The sequence below is a fragment of the Vulpes vulpes genome, chromosome 7 (genome assembly GCF_048418805.1).
Source record: "Vulpes vulpes isolate BD-2025 chromosome 7, VulVul3, whole genome shotgun sequence".
In the NCBI taxonomy this organism is placed as follows: Eukaryota; Metazoa; Chordata; class Mammalia; order Carnivora; family Canidae; genus Vulpes; species Vulpes vulpes.
In genome coordinates, this window is record NC_132786.1 from 70,793,807 (window position 1) to 70,812,565 (window position 18,759).

Consider the following 18,759-nt stretch of genomic DNA (forward strand, 5'->3'; position numbering starts at 1 on the left):
GCATGTAACAACACATATAACTGATAACAAAAGTTTCACTGACCAGGGCTTATTCTTACTGTATGTGAGAGGCCCTAATGTTTTCTACTCCTCCTCATTTTCTTGGTTCCTTTTTAAAAATACTGATCTTAACCCAGTAAACAAAAATTTAAAACTCACTGATGGATCACGAACCTCAAGGTCATGACCTGTGGCAGATCTATTGAATCAGAATTTCTGGGTGTGAACCTGAGCGTCTGCGTTGTCAGGAAGCCCCCCGGGTGCCCAGATTGGGTGCCCAGAATGCATACCGATGTGCACTGCACCTGCTCCCACCGCAGGCGGTCGCATCCTACAGTGAGAGCAGGGGCTCTGAGTTGGATAAACCTGGATTCAAGTCCCTGATGTGCTGTTTCTTATCATGGGCCCTTGGGCAGATCATGAAGCCCCTCTGAGCCCCATTTCCATATTTATAAACTCAGGTTAATTATGGTACCTTCCTCAGAGGGGTGTTGGGAGGGTTAACTGAGAAAGTAACCTGGAAGCACTTAGGACCTTGCCCCGGACGGATGGAGTAAGTGCTTGCTCAATATTAGCTATTGCTGCGGACCTCACCGTCACTGTCACCGTCACCGTCACCGTCACCGTGACTTCTTTTATTGGGTCTCACACCGGCTCATCCAGTCTGACCCACCCTGGAGTATGTTACAGGGAAAGACTCCATCTGTTTGCCTCTTGTTCCTCACAGCCTGTGCTCTAGCTGGTAGTGGGGGGTAAGGCCCAAGAACTCCCCCAGACAAGGACAAGACTGTCCTCTGCTCTTAAAGGGACCACTCATCTTTTCTCAGAGCCTTTTGCTTTCCCGATTACAGCATCATCGGTTACCTTCTGGGGAAGTCCACAGTCCTCCAACAGGACGCCGCCTGTCCCTGGGCCCACTTCCCCCGCCGCTGCGACCTCTTCCTCCACCACTGGGGTCTCCTCTGTTCCTGGGACCACTTTGCTGCCGTCGGAGACGGACTCTCCGTCGCAGCCTCCGAAGCTGCTGCCGACCGGCCCTTCCTCATCGGGACCTGTGGCCACGCTTCCTGACAAGGGACCCAGGAGCTCCAGCACTCAGCGGGCCTCCACTGCTCCCCAAGCCCCCAGCGTCCCTCCTCCTACCTCTCCTACCTCAGCTCAGGGGGATGACAGGGTACTTCCCGCAGGGGTGGGGCAGATACGGGCTCTAAGAAGTGCTTGTCGTCTTCCCTCCAGCCTAGGGCCCCTGATGAGGGCTCCAAGCACCCCGCCCCCAGCTTTGTCAGACTGGCTTGGACAGCTGGACAGCCAGTGACACCCCAAGCTTGCCAGAAACTCCTTCCGCTGTGCCCCCTACCCGGGGGTGGAGGGAGGAAGGGAGGGCTCAGTGATGAGACCCCACAGGCTCAGCCTGAACCTGAATCCCAGTGGCTTCTCCTAGATAAAGTGCGAATCCCCCGGAAGGCTGACCGACAAGATGCTCCTCCTGAACCTGACGGGAAGCGGCCTGTGCGTGAGTACCCGGGGTACCCTGCCCGGCGGCCGGGCCCTGGCCCGCCCCGCAACACTGCGGCCGGCAGCGGGTTAGGGAAGGTAAAGGGCGGGTGGAGTGTTCCTTCGGCCGCTCGGCTACGGACAGGCCCCGGGCACCGCGGCGTCCCTAAGTGAGGTCCACCGGCCGCTGCAGGACCGGCGGTATCCAGGACTCCGGGGCTGTGCAATTATTCACGTGTTCTCGGGTCTGGAGACCTCGACCCGAGCTGAGGCTGTGATTCAGTCGAGTCGATCTCTTTGGGCTTCAGAGGCCCCGGCTGAGAACGAGTCAGCTGAACTAACTCTCCCTATTCTAAAGGTCTGGTTTTCTGTTTGCTGGCCCCTGTATTAATCTGACAGCCCCAGTGGGAGAGGAGCGTGAGGAGTCAGAGCTCCCGAGCAGCAGGGATCCACTGCCAGCGCTCAGGGGACTGGGGTGTGCGCCGGCCAGGGTGTCCCCTTGTGCCTGAGGACATTTCCGGGAGAGGGCGCCGTCCGGGAGCGGGTTTGCTCCTGCCTCACTGCCAGTCTTGGAGTCAGGCTCCGGGGTGCAGGTGATGGGTGGCTCACTGCTGCCCTCTCCTGGCCAGCAACTACTTTTTGCAAACACCTCTGGGAAGCAGAACCACGTGAGACGAGGGTTTCTAGAGGATGGAGAACTTGGGTTCACAACATTTTAATGCTCCCTGTATTTTTTTATGGTCGTTTTCTTTTGAGTGTCCATTTTTCTGGAATTTCCCGCATGAACTTTCCAAAAGCATACATTTAGACTAGAGTTGTGTCACCCTGGGGCTGGGCTTATTGAACAAGGCAGGCATCACACTGATGGCAGGTCCAGCCATTCTCAGGCCCTCTTTTTGGCTAAAACTTGCCAGGTTGTGTGATTGGTTGGGAGAAGCATTTTTTCCCATGTGCTGTAAAAGGAAGGTTAGACGCCCTGGTGTGAGGCGGAGGAATTGGTAAGCTTAGGAAATGTTGGGCGGAAACCCAAGGATGGCGTGTGGGAGTCCTGAGGTGAGCTGTACCAAGAGCCCATTTCTTCACCTCAATACCTTCTTCCAAAATTGGGTCAGAGAAACACCAGTTTGGTGTTTCTGACATGACAGGACCAGGTAAAAGTTGTCCACCTTTGTTTCCTCACCCTCAGCCCTAAAGCCACATCAGCCATGCTCTCTCTGCCGAGAGGTATACACAACTCCCCCCTAACATTTCACCATGTGCAGCTTCAGGATAATTCCCACGTCCCCGGTTCAGTGATGGCCTGGCTTCACGGCCAGAGCCTTAGCCTAGGGAAGGGCATGGGGCTTCCCCTCCTGAGGTCTTCGGACTGGGCATCAGTACCTGGCAAGTGGCAGGCTGCTGGGCAGTGCCTCTTTTGGCCCCCCTCGGGAGCTAATGCGGGCCTCAGGTCCTGACCCCTGAAGAGCTCCGAGAGAGACGGGGGCACTCAGGTGAAAGGTATTGTTCAGCCACGGATGAGATAAACAGGGTGAGGGGAGCGGGGAAGAGATTTGTGCGAGTCAAAGAAGGCAGGGACTGGCCCGGCACAGCATGGAGCCCATGATTCCTGCTGGGTCTGGGAATGGCCCCAGTTGAGGGAAGAGGGACATGGGTCCCACCAGGCAACAGCAGTCTCCCGACCCTGGCTCTGAAGGGCAGCCCCCAAAGCCTAGGCTGCTGTCCTGATCCCGGAGGAATCACTTGTGGCATCCCCACAATAGGCGGGGAACAATTCGGATGACAAACTGATCACACTTCTGTGCCGAGCAGCAAAGGCCACCTTCAACCCAGCTCAAGATCAGTGCCATATACGGCTGGTACCTATTCAAGACACCCAGGCGGTGGCAATCAAAGAAATCACCGTCCAGAGTGAGTTGAGGGTAGCGGTGCTGGGGTGTAAGTGGGGTGGGAATGGGGCAGGCATTGACCACCCATGAGGACAGGTCGGGCTGGTACTTCCTAAGAAGGGCCAAGCCACGCCCCCTCCCAGGGCCACCCCAGGGCGCGGGCACTCAGGAGCCTGGGGTGCAGTGCGCCCTCCTCACGGGGCCCCGGCTCCGGCTCCTGCGCGTCTCCCGGAGCTGGGCCACTAGCAACATCTCTGCTCCCCACAGCGAACCTCTTGCCCAGGGACGTGTACGAGTTGCTCAAAGACAAATGGGACGAGCTCAAAGAGGTGAGTGGGTTCCTCCCGGGAGCTGGGGGGTCTGAGGTCTCCGTGGCGGAGGACGCTCCCAGCTGGCAAGCAGCCGGCAGCCGGGAGGGCTCCAGAGGGGCCAGCAGGGCGCCTCCAAGCAGATGCGCTCCTAGCCGGGTGGGGGCGACCCGCGTTCTGTCTCTGCCCCCTTCTGGCAGGTGGGAGTCAGTAACATGAAGCTTGGGGACCAGGGGCCGCCCGAGGAGACGGAGGACCGCTTCAGCATGCCCCTCATCATCACCATTGTCTGCATGGCATCCTTCCTGCTCCTCGTGGCTGCCCTCTACGGCTGCTGCCACCAGCGCCTGTCGCAGCGGAAGGACCAGGTGAGGACTTGGCTCCCTCAGCAGGGAGGCAGGCCAGTCCTCCAAATGCCTTCACCCTGTCACTCCCGTATTACAGGAAGGCCAGGGACCCCTTCTGACAGGCAGAGGCGTCCCTTACAGGAGCTACCAAGTACCATGGGTGGTGGGGAGATCCTGGGCTTTGGGTCAGAAAGACGGGATAAGCCCTGGCCTCGCCTCCTAGTAGCCTCCTAGTATCCGTCTGACCTTGAGCACACCCCGTAATCCCCGAGCGCCCCACCCCCCACTCCCCTCTGCGCGGGGATGATACCCAATCCCCACCCTGCAGAGCCTCTCTGAGGATTCCCGGAAATGAAGGGGCCCCGGCGTAGGGTAGCCCTTTTGGCCGTCTTCCTGGAATTTCACCCAGACCCGTAGCTCTCAGCCCTGGCTGTGCATCGTGGGGACAGTTAGCAGAATTCCCACACCTGCCTCTTCACATGCCGGTTGAATCAGAATCTCTGGATCTGAATATTTGCTGAGAGCTTCTGGGGCGACCCAACTGCATGACCCAGGTTGCATGTCAGATAAAGACTTAGAGAAAGCACCCTCTCCTGGTGTGTCCCGCTGCACCCACACTGCTTAGGCCTGGAGAGGTCCTCGCTCACCCGGCCTGATGAGAGTCATTTTCTTCAGTTCAGCAGGGTGAGGCAGGTGCCAGGAGAGTACGTTTTGAGGGGGATGAGGGATAGAGGAAAGAGACTGGAGGTTTCTGGAAAACAAAGTCCATTTCCACAGACTTCACGGATTTGCCAACAGGGTAAAGTCAAGTGAGTTGGGAATTCTAGGATGCTGGGTCAGTCTTCGTCTCAAAGTAGAGGTAGGCCAGTAGCCACAGTGGCCTCCAAGAGCATGTATTGCACACCCTACCCAAATCGGGGTTCCTGGATTGTAGGGGTGGGGTGCCCATGTGATTTTAAGGCCTTAAGCCCTCCAAAATGACCCTCTCTTGGGCCATCTTCCCTATCTTAGCAACGGCTGACAGAGGAGCTGCAGACGGTGGAGAATGGTTACCATGACAATCCCACACTGGAAGTGATGGAGACCTCATCAGAGATGCAGGAGAAAAAGGTGGTCAACCTTAATGGGGAACTGGGGGACAGCTGGATCGTCCCTCTGGACAACCTGGCCAAGGATGACCTGGACGAGGAGGAGGACACGCACCTCTAATCAGGTCCGCAGGTGGCCCCCGACAATGCTACAGCGCTCCGGACTGAACCACCTCAAGTGCCATTTGGACAGGGGAGGAAAATCCTTCCCAGTTGAGGGAAAGACGGGAGGAGGGAAGCAGACTTGGAAGGTTCCCACCTCCCAATCCCCACAGGGCCTTAATTTTCCCTTTTCACACTGAACAAATCCCATTCTCTCTAGATTCCTCTTGTAAAATAACTCACTAGTGCCTGAGCTCCGTGCTGCTGCAAGACGAGAGGCAGAGCACTCACGCAGTCATCAGTAGAATCCCTTCACCTCCCGCCCGTGGTGACTGAGGCCTGAGGGGGGTCAGGTCCTGCTCATCCAGCCCCTCAGTGACAGAGGCGGGACGGAAGCAGAGCTGCGGCCTGCGGCCCCTGCGGGGGAGCTCCCTCCCGCCCCACTGCTGCCGTCCCTCAGGGGTGAAGCTACCAGTTGACGGACGGAACAGCAGATGGGATGGAAGGGACAGCATGGGCCAGATCCTGTCTCAGTGGGATTTGACTCCATCCAAGGACAGGCTCCTGGCTGTCCATCTCCTCCTACCCGAGCCTGGCCGGCCAGTGTCCCCGTCTCCTTTGAGCTTGTTCCCCCCCCAGGGCCCGTGGGACTCAGTTCATCATGGCCTCAAACCCCTTGCTCTGGATTTTGGCTTCCTTGCATTTGCTTAGGGATCTTGAGACTTAACCCACATAAGACTCCAGTGTGAACAAGGTCTGCCTCTGGGATCCATCTGCAGGTGAAAAAAACAGGGGGACGCCCTTCACCCCAGGATGGATCCTGGCCCACCACCCAGGGAAGTCCTTGAAGAGGCTCTGCGGGGACTCCATTGGCTTCCCACTCCTGTGGGGACCAAAATCTGCAGCCGCTATGAAGGCGAGGTGTTCCTATTTTGTTGTTCTCTGCTCAGCCGGTGAGGTGGGGACCCGAGTTCGGGGATCCCCCTGAGACCCAGCAAGAAAGAGCAGTAGCTGCAGGGCACACTTTCCCAGGGCCCAGTCCACAGAGAGGTGTCTTGACAATCCATCGATACAGTTAGGAAGGCCAGGCTTTGCTCTCTGTTCCATGGGAAACTCAGGGACTTTTCAAGTTGCTGAGAGTTTTGTTACTGTTTTTTTAGTCCAGCCCTCTACTGCCACAAGCCAAAGCTCCAGTTGCTGGGAGACTTTTCAGTTAACCAATCTCACCGATTTCTGGTTCTCCTGTGCCATCGGGCGAGAAGGGCCTAGAAAGTGCCACGCATTTTAAGTTGCACAGGAGCAGCCTGGGAGGCCGGGGAGCGGGGGCAGTTCCCAGCAGCACGCAGTGGGCCTCGCCATGTCCCCTTCTCTGCACTCGTGGCAGGGCTGCCTAGTTCTGCGGTTTCTGGTGGCATCTCAGGGAAATAGGACCGTGAAGAGGTTTGGAGGGAGCTTAGCAGTTAGCTCCCATGCAGAAGTCACCCGACGACTGGACATAGTGAGGTTTAATTGGATTTTCTGGGAGGCCCAGATCCCAGATTTTATACACCTTTGCCCACGGTCTCTCTTGCTCCTGGTGTAAAATTTCCTGACGCCAATTCGGAAGATGGGCAGAACTGCTTAGGAGGGTGAAAACTGTAATTTCAGGGCAAGAGGTCAGAACCCCAGGACCTGCAGGCCTGGGCTGTGTCCTGATGAAATAGGCAGCCTGCTTTAGAACAGCTTATTATTATTTTTTAAAGGATCTTAGCTGGGGGAAGATCTATGCCCTTCCCTGGATGCCTCGATTCCTCCTTCAGAGCCTCTGGCCTTTGATATCCTAGTTTCACAAGAGCTAGATAGACGCTAGACTAGCAAGGATCCAAAAGTCTTTGCCCTGATTGTCTAGCATTTGAAGGTTGGCAGGGGAGAGAACAATGCTAGTCTGGGAGGACAACAAAAAAAAAGAGAGAGAGGAAATCTTGTTATAACTGGGAAGGGATCTGTTTGCTTCCTTCCTGCCCAACATTGGGTTCTTTCCACCCAGCGGGATTCTATTGTGGCGTCTGTGGAAGAGGCCACTGGGTGACTACTCCTTGGCTGATTCTGGGTCCCATTTTACCAGCCAGCCTCTAGACAGAGACAGCAAGTATGCCTCCACAAACTGATCGGAGGCTACAGCCCCACGGCCTCTTGGGCAGAGGGATGATGCCTGGCAAGGACTAGAGTAACAACTATACTTGGTCAAGAGGAATGACTGTGGCTCTGTCCAAGGGGCACCTTGGGAAGCTTTGAGCTGCTTCAGATGCTCATTTTGGTGCATTTTCAGATTGGGTTACTCTAGCTTTTTAGGGCAACTTCAGAATCGAATACCTTGCTCTTGCCACTTAAGACACCTGTGTCAAGGGCCACGTGTCGGCAAAGGTCATCTTCACCCCACATCTGCACTGGGTTCTACATGCTGTCTGGTAAGTCAGATCCTGGGGCTGAGAAGAAGAGGAACATCAGCAACTCAGCATGACTTTAAACAAGTTGTGCCAAAGGGATATCATGAACTTTCCATCGGTGGCACACTGGTTTCCCTAAGCTGTGTAAATGGCCAGAAGCCACGAGTCTGTGACTGGATAGAAACCCAGAGGGAACGCATGCTGTTCTGTGAACGGGGAGGGAAGCGGCAGTGCTTAGGAAGGGGTACAGAAATAGGCTCTGCGTCGTAGGGACAGAATACGGGTTTAACGGAGTCGATGCCAGGTTCTTTCTTTCCCTCTTGATAAGGAAGGCTAGCAGAAAGTTTATTTAAACCACTTCTTGAGCTTTAACCTTTTTGACAATATACTGGAGAAACTTTGAAAAACAAGTCCAAGCTGATACACATATACATACTTTTTAATGATGTAAATACAACAGCCACATGTTAATCCACCCTGCACTGCTTTAAGTGAATATACACTGGGAAAACATGTGTTAGTTGAGGTGGCTTTTTTCTCTCAACAGGAATGTAAATGTCTAATTCACTAGAAAGGACTTTTATTTTTCCTCTAATGAAAAATGAGATACAAGACAAGCCGATGACAAGTATCTGTCTTACATAGATCAGGCATTTTTATTTTTAAACATGATCCTCACCCCGCCTCCTCCCCCGCAAGTCTTAGCAGATCACAGGAAGGCTAGGAGTCCATGTGCACTGGTTGACACTCTAGTCCTAGGGAGGCTTTTAGAGACCTAGTCCTATCTTTGTTTTGTTCTTTACAAAGAAACTGAAGCCCAGAAAGATCGAGTGCCTTGGCCAAAATCACATGGTTAGTGACAGAAACAGGATTACAACACAGGTGTTGTGGGCCTCAGAAGGAATTAGTAAATTAAGGACTGCTAATTAAGGCGCCAGGATGAGACAAAGGACAGAATTCCCTTCTCAGATCTCTTCCTGCAGCAAGGCTGGGGCGAGCCTGACGGCGACACTAGGAACCATACTGGCATTCTGCACTTCCTCCGAGTTCAGGTCTAAGACGTACATGAATGATACTTTCCTGCCAAGGGACAGTTTTGAATGACCCTTTTTTACATACGGATCTTCTACTAGCAGGACTAAGGATCAAAGGGAACAAGCTCCAGGAAGGCAGGGAGGGGCAAGAGTAGAGCAATTGCTTTTTTTAATCATTGTTTCCAGCTGACGGCTCAGGTTTGGTGAAAACCCAACACTTGAGTGGGAGCGAGGAGGTTACTAGTTGGATGTGTGTCTCTTCTGTTATTTGTGAATGTTAAACAGTTTGCCCAGGAGACTGGGGGAAGCATGTGTCTTCATGGACAGGGGTCTGAAGTACACTGGAATTTATGGAAAAACTTGTTTGTAAAGACTCTATGTAATTATTGCCATTTTCTTACAAAACTATATTTTGGAAAATTGTATACTGTCAATTAAAGTGCTTTTGTGTAAGCTGGTTCAAGGCCTGTTGAACTTGATTGGCCAGTTGGCTTATGTTCCTCACTTATGCACAGAGGCTCGAGGCCCAAGCGCCTGAGGACAGGAGGTGCAGGGATGAATGCGGCACCCTCTGCTCTTACACGATGGAGGGCGGTGCAGGGAGTGGAGGAGAAAGGGAAGCTGAGAGGAAGAAGGGGATTCTGGACGGGGCGATGGTTCTCCAGGTGGCCTTGGGCTGTTGTAGTGATCACTGCTGAATCGTCCTCGCACTTTTATCTGTTCTACCTTCTTCCTTCCCTCCCCTTGTGGCTCAGATACAATCATGAGTCACCCACCACTAAAGATCCTTGAGCCCTGGTCAAGTGTGAAAACACGGGCGTAGAGACAAAACAAAAATGTAAAAAAACCAAGAGGTTCTGTTCTGGGCCTGTTACTGCTCAGCAAAGGCTCTGCTTGCTTGTCCCGAGCAGCCTGCTGCTGCCGCCTCTCCGCTCCTCACTGGAGGGGGAACGCGCTCCAGACTGACTCCAGGCTTGCAGGAGGGAACCGTCCCAGGCCATCTCTTCCACTGCTCTAGGCCATCTCTTCCACGTGCCTCCTAACTTAGAGGTCACAACCTTGCTCAGGAACGGGCACTTCTCTCCCAGCAGGGATTCTCTGCGAGGACACAGCTATTTCAGTGGTAGCAGGAGGCCTGGAAGCCACGTCGTTTTTCTCTCCAGTCTTCCATTCTTTTCTCGCTGCCACATTAATGCAGGCGATCCAACAACAAAGCACATTTCTAGAATAAGACCACTGTTAACAATTTCCCGGCCTCCCCCCGCCCAGTATGATTTGCCTTTTATATAGGGGTTCTGAAAGGCAGTTAACACCCTTAATAGTGGGCCAGAGTTGGGCCAGGGGTGTTTTGAGGTGAACTTCAAGAGTGTGCCAAGAATACAGAAAAGAGTACAAGCACCAGGACTTAGGAAGGGGTACAGAAATAGGCTCTGCGTCGGGTTGAGCTTTAACCTTTTTGACAATATACTGGAACTCGGGCAGGCTCCTTGGCCATGCTGGAGGCACACTGTTCTGAGAATGGCTCAAAGATTATCGCTGGCCACAAAGTAGACCTGAGGCTCCGTTCTTTTCCTGAATAGGTCATTCACCCTGTTCCCTGCCCTGCCAACCAAGAAGCATTCAGTGGTCTTTTTAATTTGTTAGGCCTCTGTCACTCACACTTACCCTGCCCTACAAGCTTGGTGCCAAGCCACACATTTCTTTTGCACCCTAAGGGAAAAAAGTAGGAAAAAAAAAAAAAAAAAAGGACTGGCTATTATATAATTAACACTAATGATAAATACTGAGAGAGTATTTTTCAAGGACCTTGGCAGTTTACAAATTAAAAAATCGATGGGATCCTAGCAAATGGGATCTGCTGCCAAGATGTATTTGTTAGATGGAGAGAGGTGAGGCAGAGTTGAGGCTGCCCAGTGCTACACAAAAGTCCCTGGTGGATCTGGAAATAACCCTAGGGTACCCTGCCTATGCCCTGGGCCACCCATTCTCTGGCCCAAGTTCAGGTAGCAGCTGTGACCATGTGTGCTGTACATGTTGCCCCGCTTGGGATGTGCCAACTATTAGAACTTATTAGCACAGATGTGGACAGGCTGCCTCTACCTATAGCTTTCCTTTCTTCCCTGTAATAAGATCATGTTCTTCCCTCCCACCTTCCCTATGCAACAGAAAGCTAAATTTCTCTTCCTCTTCTGTCAAGACACTAAAAGGCAAAAGAAGATGTGGCATCTGTGGTGCTTAGGTAAAGAAGCAACGTATCCAAATAGTATTTACACCTAAGCCAGGACTTCAGGATAGCCTCAGTTTGCCTTTCCATTCATACCTTCAGAATCTGAAGGATTAGGGATAAAAAAAAAAAAAAAAAAAAAAAAAGCTTTCATTACCAGGGAAAATATTTTTTCAATTTCCATGGACTCTGTGGTTGACTTTTCTAAGTATGTCAGATGGGCACACATGGCCAATTCCCTATTCTCTCCTTGGGTAAGCAGAGGCTTTTACCTCTGTAGGTCTCCACACTCACTTGGTGTGTGAGCGAGCACCTGCCATCACAACTGTTCAACACAAAGCCCTTTGCTTATCTGCTGTCTTCCCGCCAGAAGACAAAATATATCAGAGAGGAGGTGTCCCACATTCTGATCCTTTTGAGTTCTCCGGAGGATTAACCAAGGAAAGGCCAGTTCCTTACCTTATCACTGCATATCATGTTTTCCGGTTTTGAAAACAAAAATGTTAGTTATGAGCAATGCTCAAAGCACACTCTAGAAATGAGAGCTATGAAGAGGGATCATTTGATTCATAAATTGAGAAAATCCCCATTTTGAATAAAATCAGTTGACAACTCACTCACTGCAGAATGCAAGATTGCAAAGCTAAACATGTAAAAGGGGCCAGGAGATGAAAAATGTCAAGAAGAGGTCCTGTTGAGTCCATCTGGAAAGCTCACACAGCTCCTGCCAAACAACTCATGCTCTTTTGTTTGGCTTATCAGAGTTTCTTTTCTCAAATGTTCAGTCCTTAAAATTTCTTTCCCCTTTATTAGGCACAGGAATCCAGAATTTTTCAAAACTTTGCAACAGCTCCAACTCTCTTTACTGTATTTTCTATAATTAATTTTCTTCTAGTTCCTAACCTATACAGGTATGTCCCCCTTAAAGAAAATCTGGGAAACACTAGTCCAAATTTATAAAAACAGATCAGATAGGGCTGGTCATCAATAGTAGATAAAAGACACCACCTAATGAAATAGTTTACCAGTGTTCTTTAAATATGGAAACTTCCCCAGGATCTCTTCCCCAGGAAACTGAGATCCATCAGAACGTCTTTATTCCAGCACTGTCTCAAAGGAAAACACCAAATGGCTTTTCTACAGTGGGTAACATTTTCCATCTTTGGAAGCCTGAATAAAACTCACCTTTTTGAGGGAAAAATACAACAGATCCAAGTGTAAAGTATGTAAACATTTTAAAAGTTGACTTCAAAAGTAGTTTCAGCAAACGTGAGACATCTTGTAGTGTCCATATATAACTTTTTATTAAGAAAATGAACAAAATACATTCTTTCTCCATATGTACATTACATACAACATAATTCTACAGTTGCAATCATTCAGCAGATCACTCATTTATTTATTCACAAAGCAGTGTTAACACAGTCACCAAATCTGGGATCAGAAAATTCCTTGTATGAAACAAAGAAAAAAAGAAAAGAAAAAGGAAAGAACTTAAAACGTCCATACAGACTGGGCAAAAATAAGATAAACCAGAGAAGATCATAAGAGGAATGGGGAAGACTGCAGAACACACCCAACACAGTCCAACAATGACCTGGAACACCAATGATACGAGAAGAGAGCTGATGCCCCCAAAACATTTCTGTTTAAAAACTCCAACTAGCTCATGCCTGCGATTCCAGAGTTCCCTCTTGATTTCCATTTCTGATTTAGGTTCTTTAGGATACAGCCCAAAGCCATGTTGCCACAGAAGAGGAGGGTAAAGGAAAGAGTAGAAACCTCGAGAGGCTGCAGTTTTCTGGTTTACATACTAAAAAAAGAAGTCTCGTAGGAAATATAAAACTGAATCTTAGCTGGTGAACAGAGAAATACATTTATTTGGAGAGGTATCTGTTCAAGCATGGTAAGGGAACTCTTGTTCCCAGGATTCCTTATTTATATTTATGTTCATCTGTTTTTTTTTTTTTTTCCTCTGCTTTTCCTTTGGCCTTTGAAAAGTACCTCATTCTTTTTGGGTGTGGGTTTACTTAGGGTCATATTAAGTCCACCTAAATAGAAAGCTCTTCATGGGTGTGAATATGCTTCAGACGTCATAAAAAGCTGCATAAATGGTGCATAAAGGGCCTAAACATTCAAATAACTTTTAGAGATGAATTTCCAGTAAGCTGAACAAGTCAGCTCCTTATAGCTTCTAAGCAATACTTTCTATCCACGGTTCAGGTTTAAAAGATACATATCAAGAAAATCATTTTCAGACTGTCAGTCTGGGAAGGGGCAGTGCTTAGAGGGATATAAGTAACAGCGGGGACACACGCTCACACCCTGTCCTCCTCACGTGTTTTGGTAAAACACAGTGAGAATGGCTGCGTCTTTTTTTTTTTTTTTTTAACTTTTTTCAGGGCTTTACCATGTGGGTTAACAGAAGAAAGTCAGGAAAAACAAAATGAGTTAAGTCTCCTCGATTAGTTAATAGTGGCATTCCCTCTTTTACACTTGTAATTTCCTAAATTTCTATAATAAACATTTTTTTATATCACAAACATCAATACATGTTATTATTTAAAAGCCCCATAAGAGAAGTTTAATTGTTTTAAGTTTAATTTAATTACAGCTGGTTGCTGTAACGCTAGGTTTCCAGTCTAGGTGTTTCAACAAAGAGAAGAAGCTATCCACAGTATTAATAAGCAAACCTGGGAAGATAGAATCTATTGGGTATGGATGGAGCTGTATCTTTCTTCCCAATTTAACTTCCAGTCCAACTTTGGCTTTGAGGATCTATCTCTAATCTGAAGGGACCGTGATTTCTGGCCACTGAATACTACTTTATAAAAGAAGTAAGCAAATTGACTTAAAACAAATGGTAACATCTTTCCCAAGTCGTTTATGTGTAAATATGCCATTTTGGAAAGATGGAACAATGTTTGTTACCAAGACCAAGACAAGAAAAGGAGGTCCTCATCTTAGCTATCCTATACTCTTTGTCTGAGGCTAGACTCAACTGTACATAGAGTTTGAAATAGTGACAAAGAAGGAATCTCTGTAAAAAAAGATTATTTTATATATATGTGTGTGTGTATATATATATCCATAAAGGAAATTTGCTCATAGAAAAATGTCACTATTTTGCAATTTTGAAATTGAGCTGAAGACTATACATAAAGGAAAATTAATATACTACGTAATTTTTTCATTTCAAAAGACATTTTGCACAAGTCAAAAAAGCAAGGTGTCTTAAAGAATAACACAATTACAGCATCTCTTAGCCAGGCAAAATGTAATCCTTAAGAGAGGAAGTCCACTTTAAATTCTCTAAATGGATGGTTTACAATTGAGGGAGAAAACAGTTTACAACTGGTCAGTCACCGAAATCATTTTTGCTGCAAGAGGGAAAAATCATCTCAAAAAGGAGACCAAGTATGTAACTTTTTAATATATGTGCTGCCGAAGCGACCATAGGATATAACTTTTTAAAACATGTATCTTCCCCATGGAAGCCTACTCATATTTATTTATTTATTTTTATTTTTAATTTTTTTTGCTACTCATATTTAAATTGTGGAGTCTGATATCCTGCTCTAAGATTTGGGGTTGGGTAGACAATTACTTTACTTTGTCTTATAGTTTATATTTAGTGCTCTAGAAAGTATAGCTAGTGTGTATATGTAAAATTGAGCTAAGCCTTTACAAAGGTTGAGTATCCTAGGACTTCCAAAGTAGGCAACTGAAGAAAGAAAGGTAAAGCCATGCATCTCTGTCCTCAGCTTCCTCTCCTCTCATCTCAAGAAGCAACTACAGCAACTACAAGGCAAGATGTTAAAACAGGCTAGCAGACATCAGATGGCATGGCCATGATGGTTTAAGATCCTTTCTTTGTTGCAAAAGGAATTGATAAAGCTCTGCCAGCTGCAATGGAATTGGGCTTATTCTAGAAACCTTCTCTCATTAATCACATTCCAGATGTGGAGGAGACCTAAAAAATAAACCAAAATTATTAAATTGTTCTTTTTTTTTTTCTTTTTAAAGTAGGCTCCATGTCTAGAATGGAGCTCAATGTGGGGCTTGAACTCATAATGCCAAGATCAAGACCTGAGCTGAGATCAAGAGTCAGACCCTCAACTGACTGAGCCACTCAGGTGGCCACAAAATTATTAAATACTTCTCATGCCAAGACCAGAACTCATGGATCTCTTGGCAAAGCAGATAAACAGGGACCCATGGGATTGTGCATAATTAATTTTAAAGTACGGAAAACAATTGATGTCAGCGTAGTTCTGTATGGGCTGTAAGTTAAACATGTAGTGACGATCTTTTAAAAGGCTAGAAAATAACCAAATGACACTGGCTGAACTGTAACAAAGGCTTTCTTTCTTGAGATTTGCTAACAAAAGAGAACTAAAGCTCAAAACCGGCTATTTGAGCAACTCCTTAATCATGCATACAGGCCTGTTCAGTGTACCACACAGTACTTTTCCTTCCTGCCAATTAATCTGGCAGTCATTAAGCACTGAGTGAAACTGAATGATGATCTCTTCAGGCTGGTATTGGTGCGGTAGACAGCTCAGATATCCACACTCACTGCTGTGAATGCTAGCATCCCAGATGGTACAGAGCTGTGTTTCAGCTTAAACTTGATGAGAAAGCAAGTCCCATGGGAGTCCCAAAACTGCATGTTAGAATGTTTTATTGCTGGTTTTTCCTACTGGATCCTTATCAATAAACTAGCTGAACGTAAGAAACTGCTCAGCTAGTTTAAACTCTCGAGCCCATCACACTGGGTTTTTCTGTTCCAAGACCCCAAGAGCTCTTTGGGAGATGATGAAAAAAGAAACTAACCAGAAATGCTGTTTTCCAAAGACTACACAGAACAACTGAGCTGTGATTCCTTTTGACAGTCATCTTCCCAGAAATGCATTAGTAAAATGAGTTTAGGGTTAGAATGGAGAGCTTTCTCTTTCATTTAAGGTTTGCGGACCTTTGCATCCACGAACAAAAAAGCTCTTACTTTCCTTTCTCTAACATATCTGCATTCTCCTCTCCAGTCTTGTTCCTGGGGCTCAGTACCACCAAGTGAAAATGCCATATAGACAGGCAAAATAAGATGCCGCACAGAGATGTTCAATGAGACTGTTTGAACAGCAGATAAAAAGGAATGTGAATTATTTCATAATTGTAAATCATAATTTAAAAAAATGAACAAATACAAATCATTTCATAGCAATAAAAGCTATTCCTAATATACAATTACATTGGAAATTCAAAGTCAATTCTTAACACAAATTCTGGCTTCGGCAAAACGTCAATGCTACTCAAAGGTAGTGGGAATAGAGGAAAAAGAGCTAAAAAATTTAAAGAAAAGAGGCAAATGGAAATCTGGTAATGTGCTGAATTCCATGAGCTCTGCTATGACACTTGCACCTGATCATCAGTTTTATGACTATGTTTCCTAGTGCCAAGAAAAGAAGCCAACACTGGCTCCTCCACTGAAGCAGCCACAGCCATGTTACTATTCTCCAAATGAAAATAACTTAAGGATTTTTATAGCAATGTCTGACCACTATTAATTCTTTAACAATGGAAAAATTTTAGTTTCACTATTCTGTTGTCATAAACAAGAATAAAAGAGCAAGTTTGCCTCAAAATGATTCTGACCTTTTCTCTTAAGCAGTACAACACTCATAAGCAATGCCATAGAAAACCTAGGAAATCTAGAGCTGAAAAAGCCAAGAATAAAGTCAAGTCAGCTAAGGAAATAATGGGTATACAATTCACACTAGTTGGTGGGTAGGAAGAAATCAAGGTTAAGAAATTATGTAAAATAAAATCTCTAAGACAGCACTTTTTTCCAGAAAAAAAGAGCATCTGGTGAAGAAATCAAGAAATTGCAATGAGTCCTTCTGCCAAAACACTGGCAATATCATTCAGCTGATCTAGCTGGCTCTTAATGCACTGTTTCAACAAACCTGGAACTGCCCACCTTCAACTAAAATACCTCTACACCAGAAATTTTGGATAGTCATTTCAGCATTGACAGAAATCACAGGGAGAAACATTGGCCACACACACACACACACACACACACACACACACACACACACACACACAAATAAAAAATAAAAATAAAAAAAAATCACAGAAGAAAAATGTTATTTGACGTTATTCAACAAGAAACACAGAAGACAACAAAAAACACAAAAACCTTTGAGTGAGAGAGCCCAAAGATCTAATCTACAAGTATTGTCATATGCAGACCCTATAGGATACTCTCCAATAATCATAAACTTTTTCTGAGGGAGCATGCAATCTCAGATCAAGGACAATTTAAATAACTTAAAACTTAGTAAAAATTCAGGCCAGAATTTATGCAAAAGGATGAAACTGCAGATGGTCATGGATTTTTAAGAAAAGAAAGGTTACGAAGGCTATGTTTTTTATAGCTAGATGACTGTTTAGAGTACACACTGTAATGATCCCTTCTCATACAAATCACTTCAAACCATAATTCTCAAATCCTAGGTAACATTCAACTGGCTCAAGAGTTAATACAACATTCACTCAGGAAGTAAGTAAATGACCCATAATTACTGAATGAATTCCATATGGTGTTAAGAATAATTATGACTTCCTTATGTTATAACCATGAAACTGAGTATAATTCAGAGAATAAAATCAGGAATATGCTCCTAAGTGCTTTTTGATCCACTGAACATCACTCTTAATGTAGTTCTTATTTGTAGGTTAGATTTTTTAAAAAATATTTGATTTATTTATTCATGAGAATACACAGAGGAGAGAGGGAAGCAGAGACAGAGGCAGAGGGAGAAGCAGGCTCCATGCAGGGAGCCTGATGTGGGACTCGATCCCGGGACTCCAGGATCACACCCTGGGCTGCAGGCAGCGGTAAACCGCTGAGCCACCGGGCCTGCCCCTGTAGGTTAGATTTTAAAACGTTTTTATTATATAAAATCCTGTTAATGTATTTCTAGCATTTTTAAGGCAGATGTGTGAAGAGATCCGCTAGAAGGATAAGCTGGGAACCATTTCTATTCAACAAACATATTTCACCCCAGAATGTTGTTTTATAATCTTAAATCACTGTGGTTTAAACTCAATAAGCCTTTCTGTGATAAATCAGTGAATTGATTCTCTAATGTTTTATATCAGTTTCTACTTATTAGATATGGACAGGTCAGGTTTAGCATCAATGAAAACCAGGTCTAAAAAGATGATCTTGTGAAAAGCTAAGACAGCCAGCTTGCGCTCTTAGGCACCCAAGTCTGGAGTCCTTTGCTTGAATGAGATCAATATATTTGAATTAATCAAACTGGCCACATGAGGTCTCTGTTATTCCACAGAATACAAAAACATTTTAGATGTAGTTTTCAAATCAGGTAATTTCTCATGAAGTACAAGCGATGAAAATAATGTTGCAGATCTAGTTTACTATGTTGGAATAATATATTCCACTGGGAAAGAGAGAAATGGGAATCAAGTTGAAGCTACAGATAATGAAATGGAGTAAACTGTATCCTGCTAGCGAATGCATCTAAAGTATCAGCCAATTGTTTCAACTGGGACTCACTAAACTAGAATGAAAGCATTTCAAGGAGTGAAGCACAGATAATTTGGCATACCTAAACACCGTATCTAAATACCAAATTAGATGATTTAAATTATAATATACTGCTGGAATTCTTGGAAATATATGTAGCTCCTCACTAAATATATAAACAAGTTTCAAATCAGGTCTGTTGTGAAATATGAGCTATGTGTTGATCTTGGTTCTGGATATTATGAAACCCTACATTCTCTTGCAATCGTCAGCAAATGCTCCTTGAAAGCCCCATGGT

General features: G+C 46.5%; 1 protein-coding gene across 1 annotated transcript in view; it reads left to right on the forward strand.

The window, feature by feature from the left end:
• PODXL (podocalyxin like) overlaps positions 1–9,143 on the forward strand; it is a 48,253-nt gene extending 39,110 nt beyond the window's left edge. The window contains exons 3-8 of the mRNA XM_072764048.1: positions 852–1,174; positions 1,442–1,513; positions 3,255–3,402; positions 3,648–3,709; positions 3,889–4,056; positions 5,047–9,143. Coding sequence (XP_072620149.1) covers positions 852–1,174; positions 1,442–1,513; positions 3,255–3,402; positions 3,648–3,709; positions 3,889–4,056; positions 5,047–5,244 — 971 coding nt within the window. The 3' untranslated portion in view covers positions 5,245–9,143. The remainder of the gene's footprint in view (positions 1–851; positions 1,175–1,441; positions 1,514–3,254; positions 3,403–3,647; positions 3,710–3,888; positions 4,057–5,046) is intronic.
• The last annotated feature ends 9,616 nt before the right edge of the window (positions 9,144–18,759 follow it).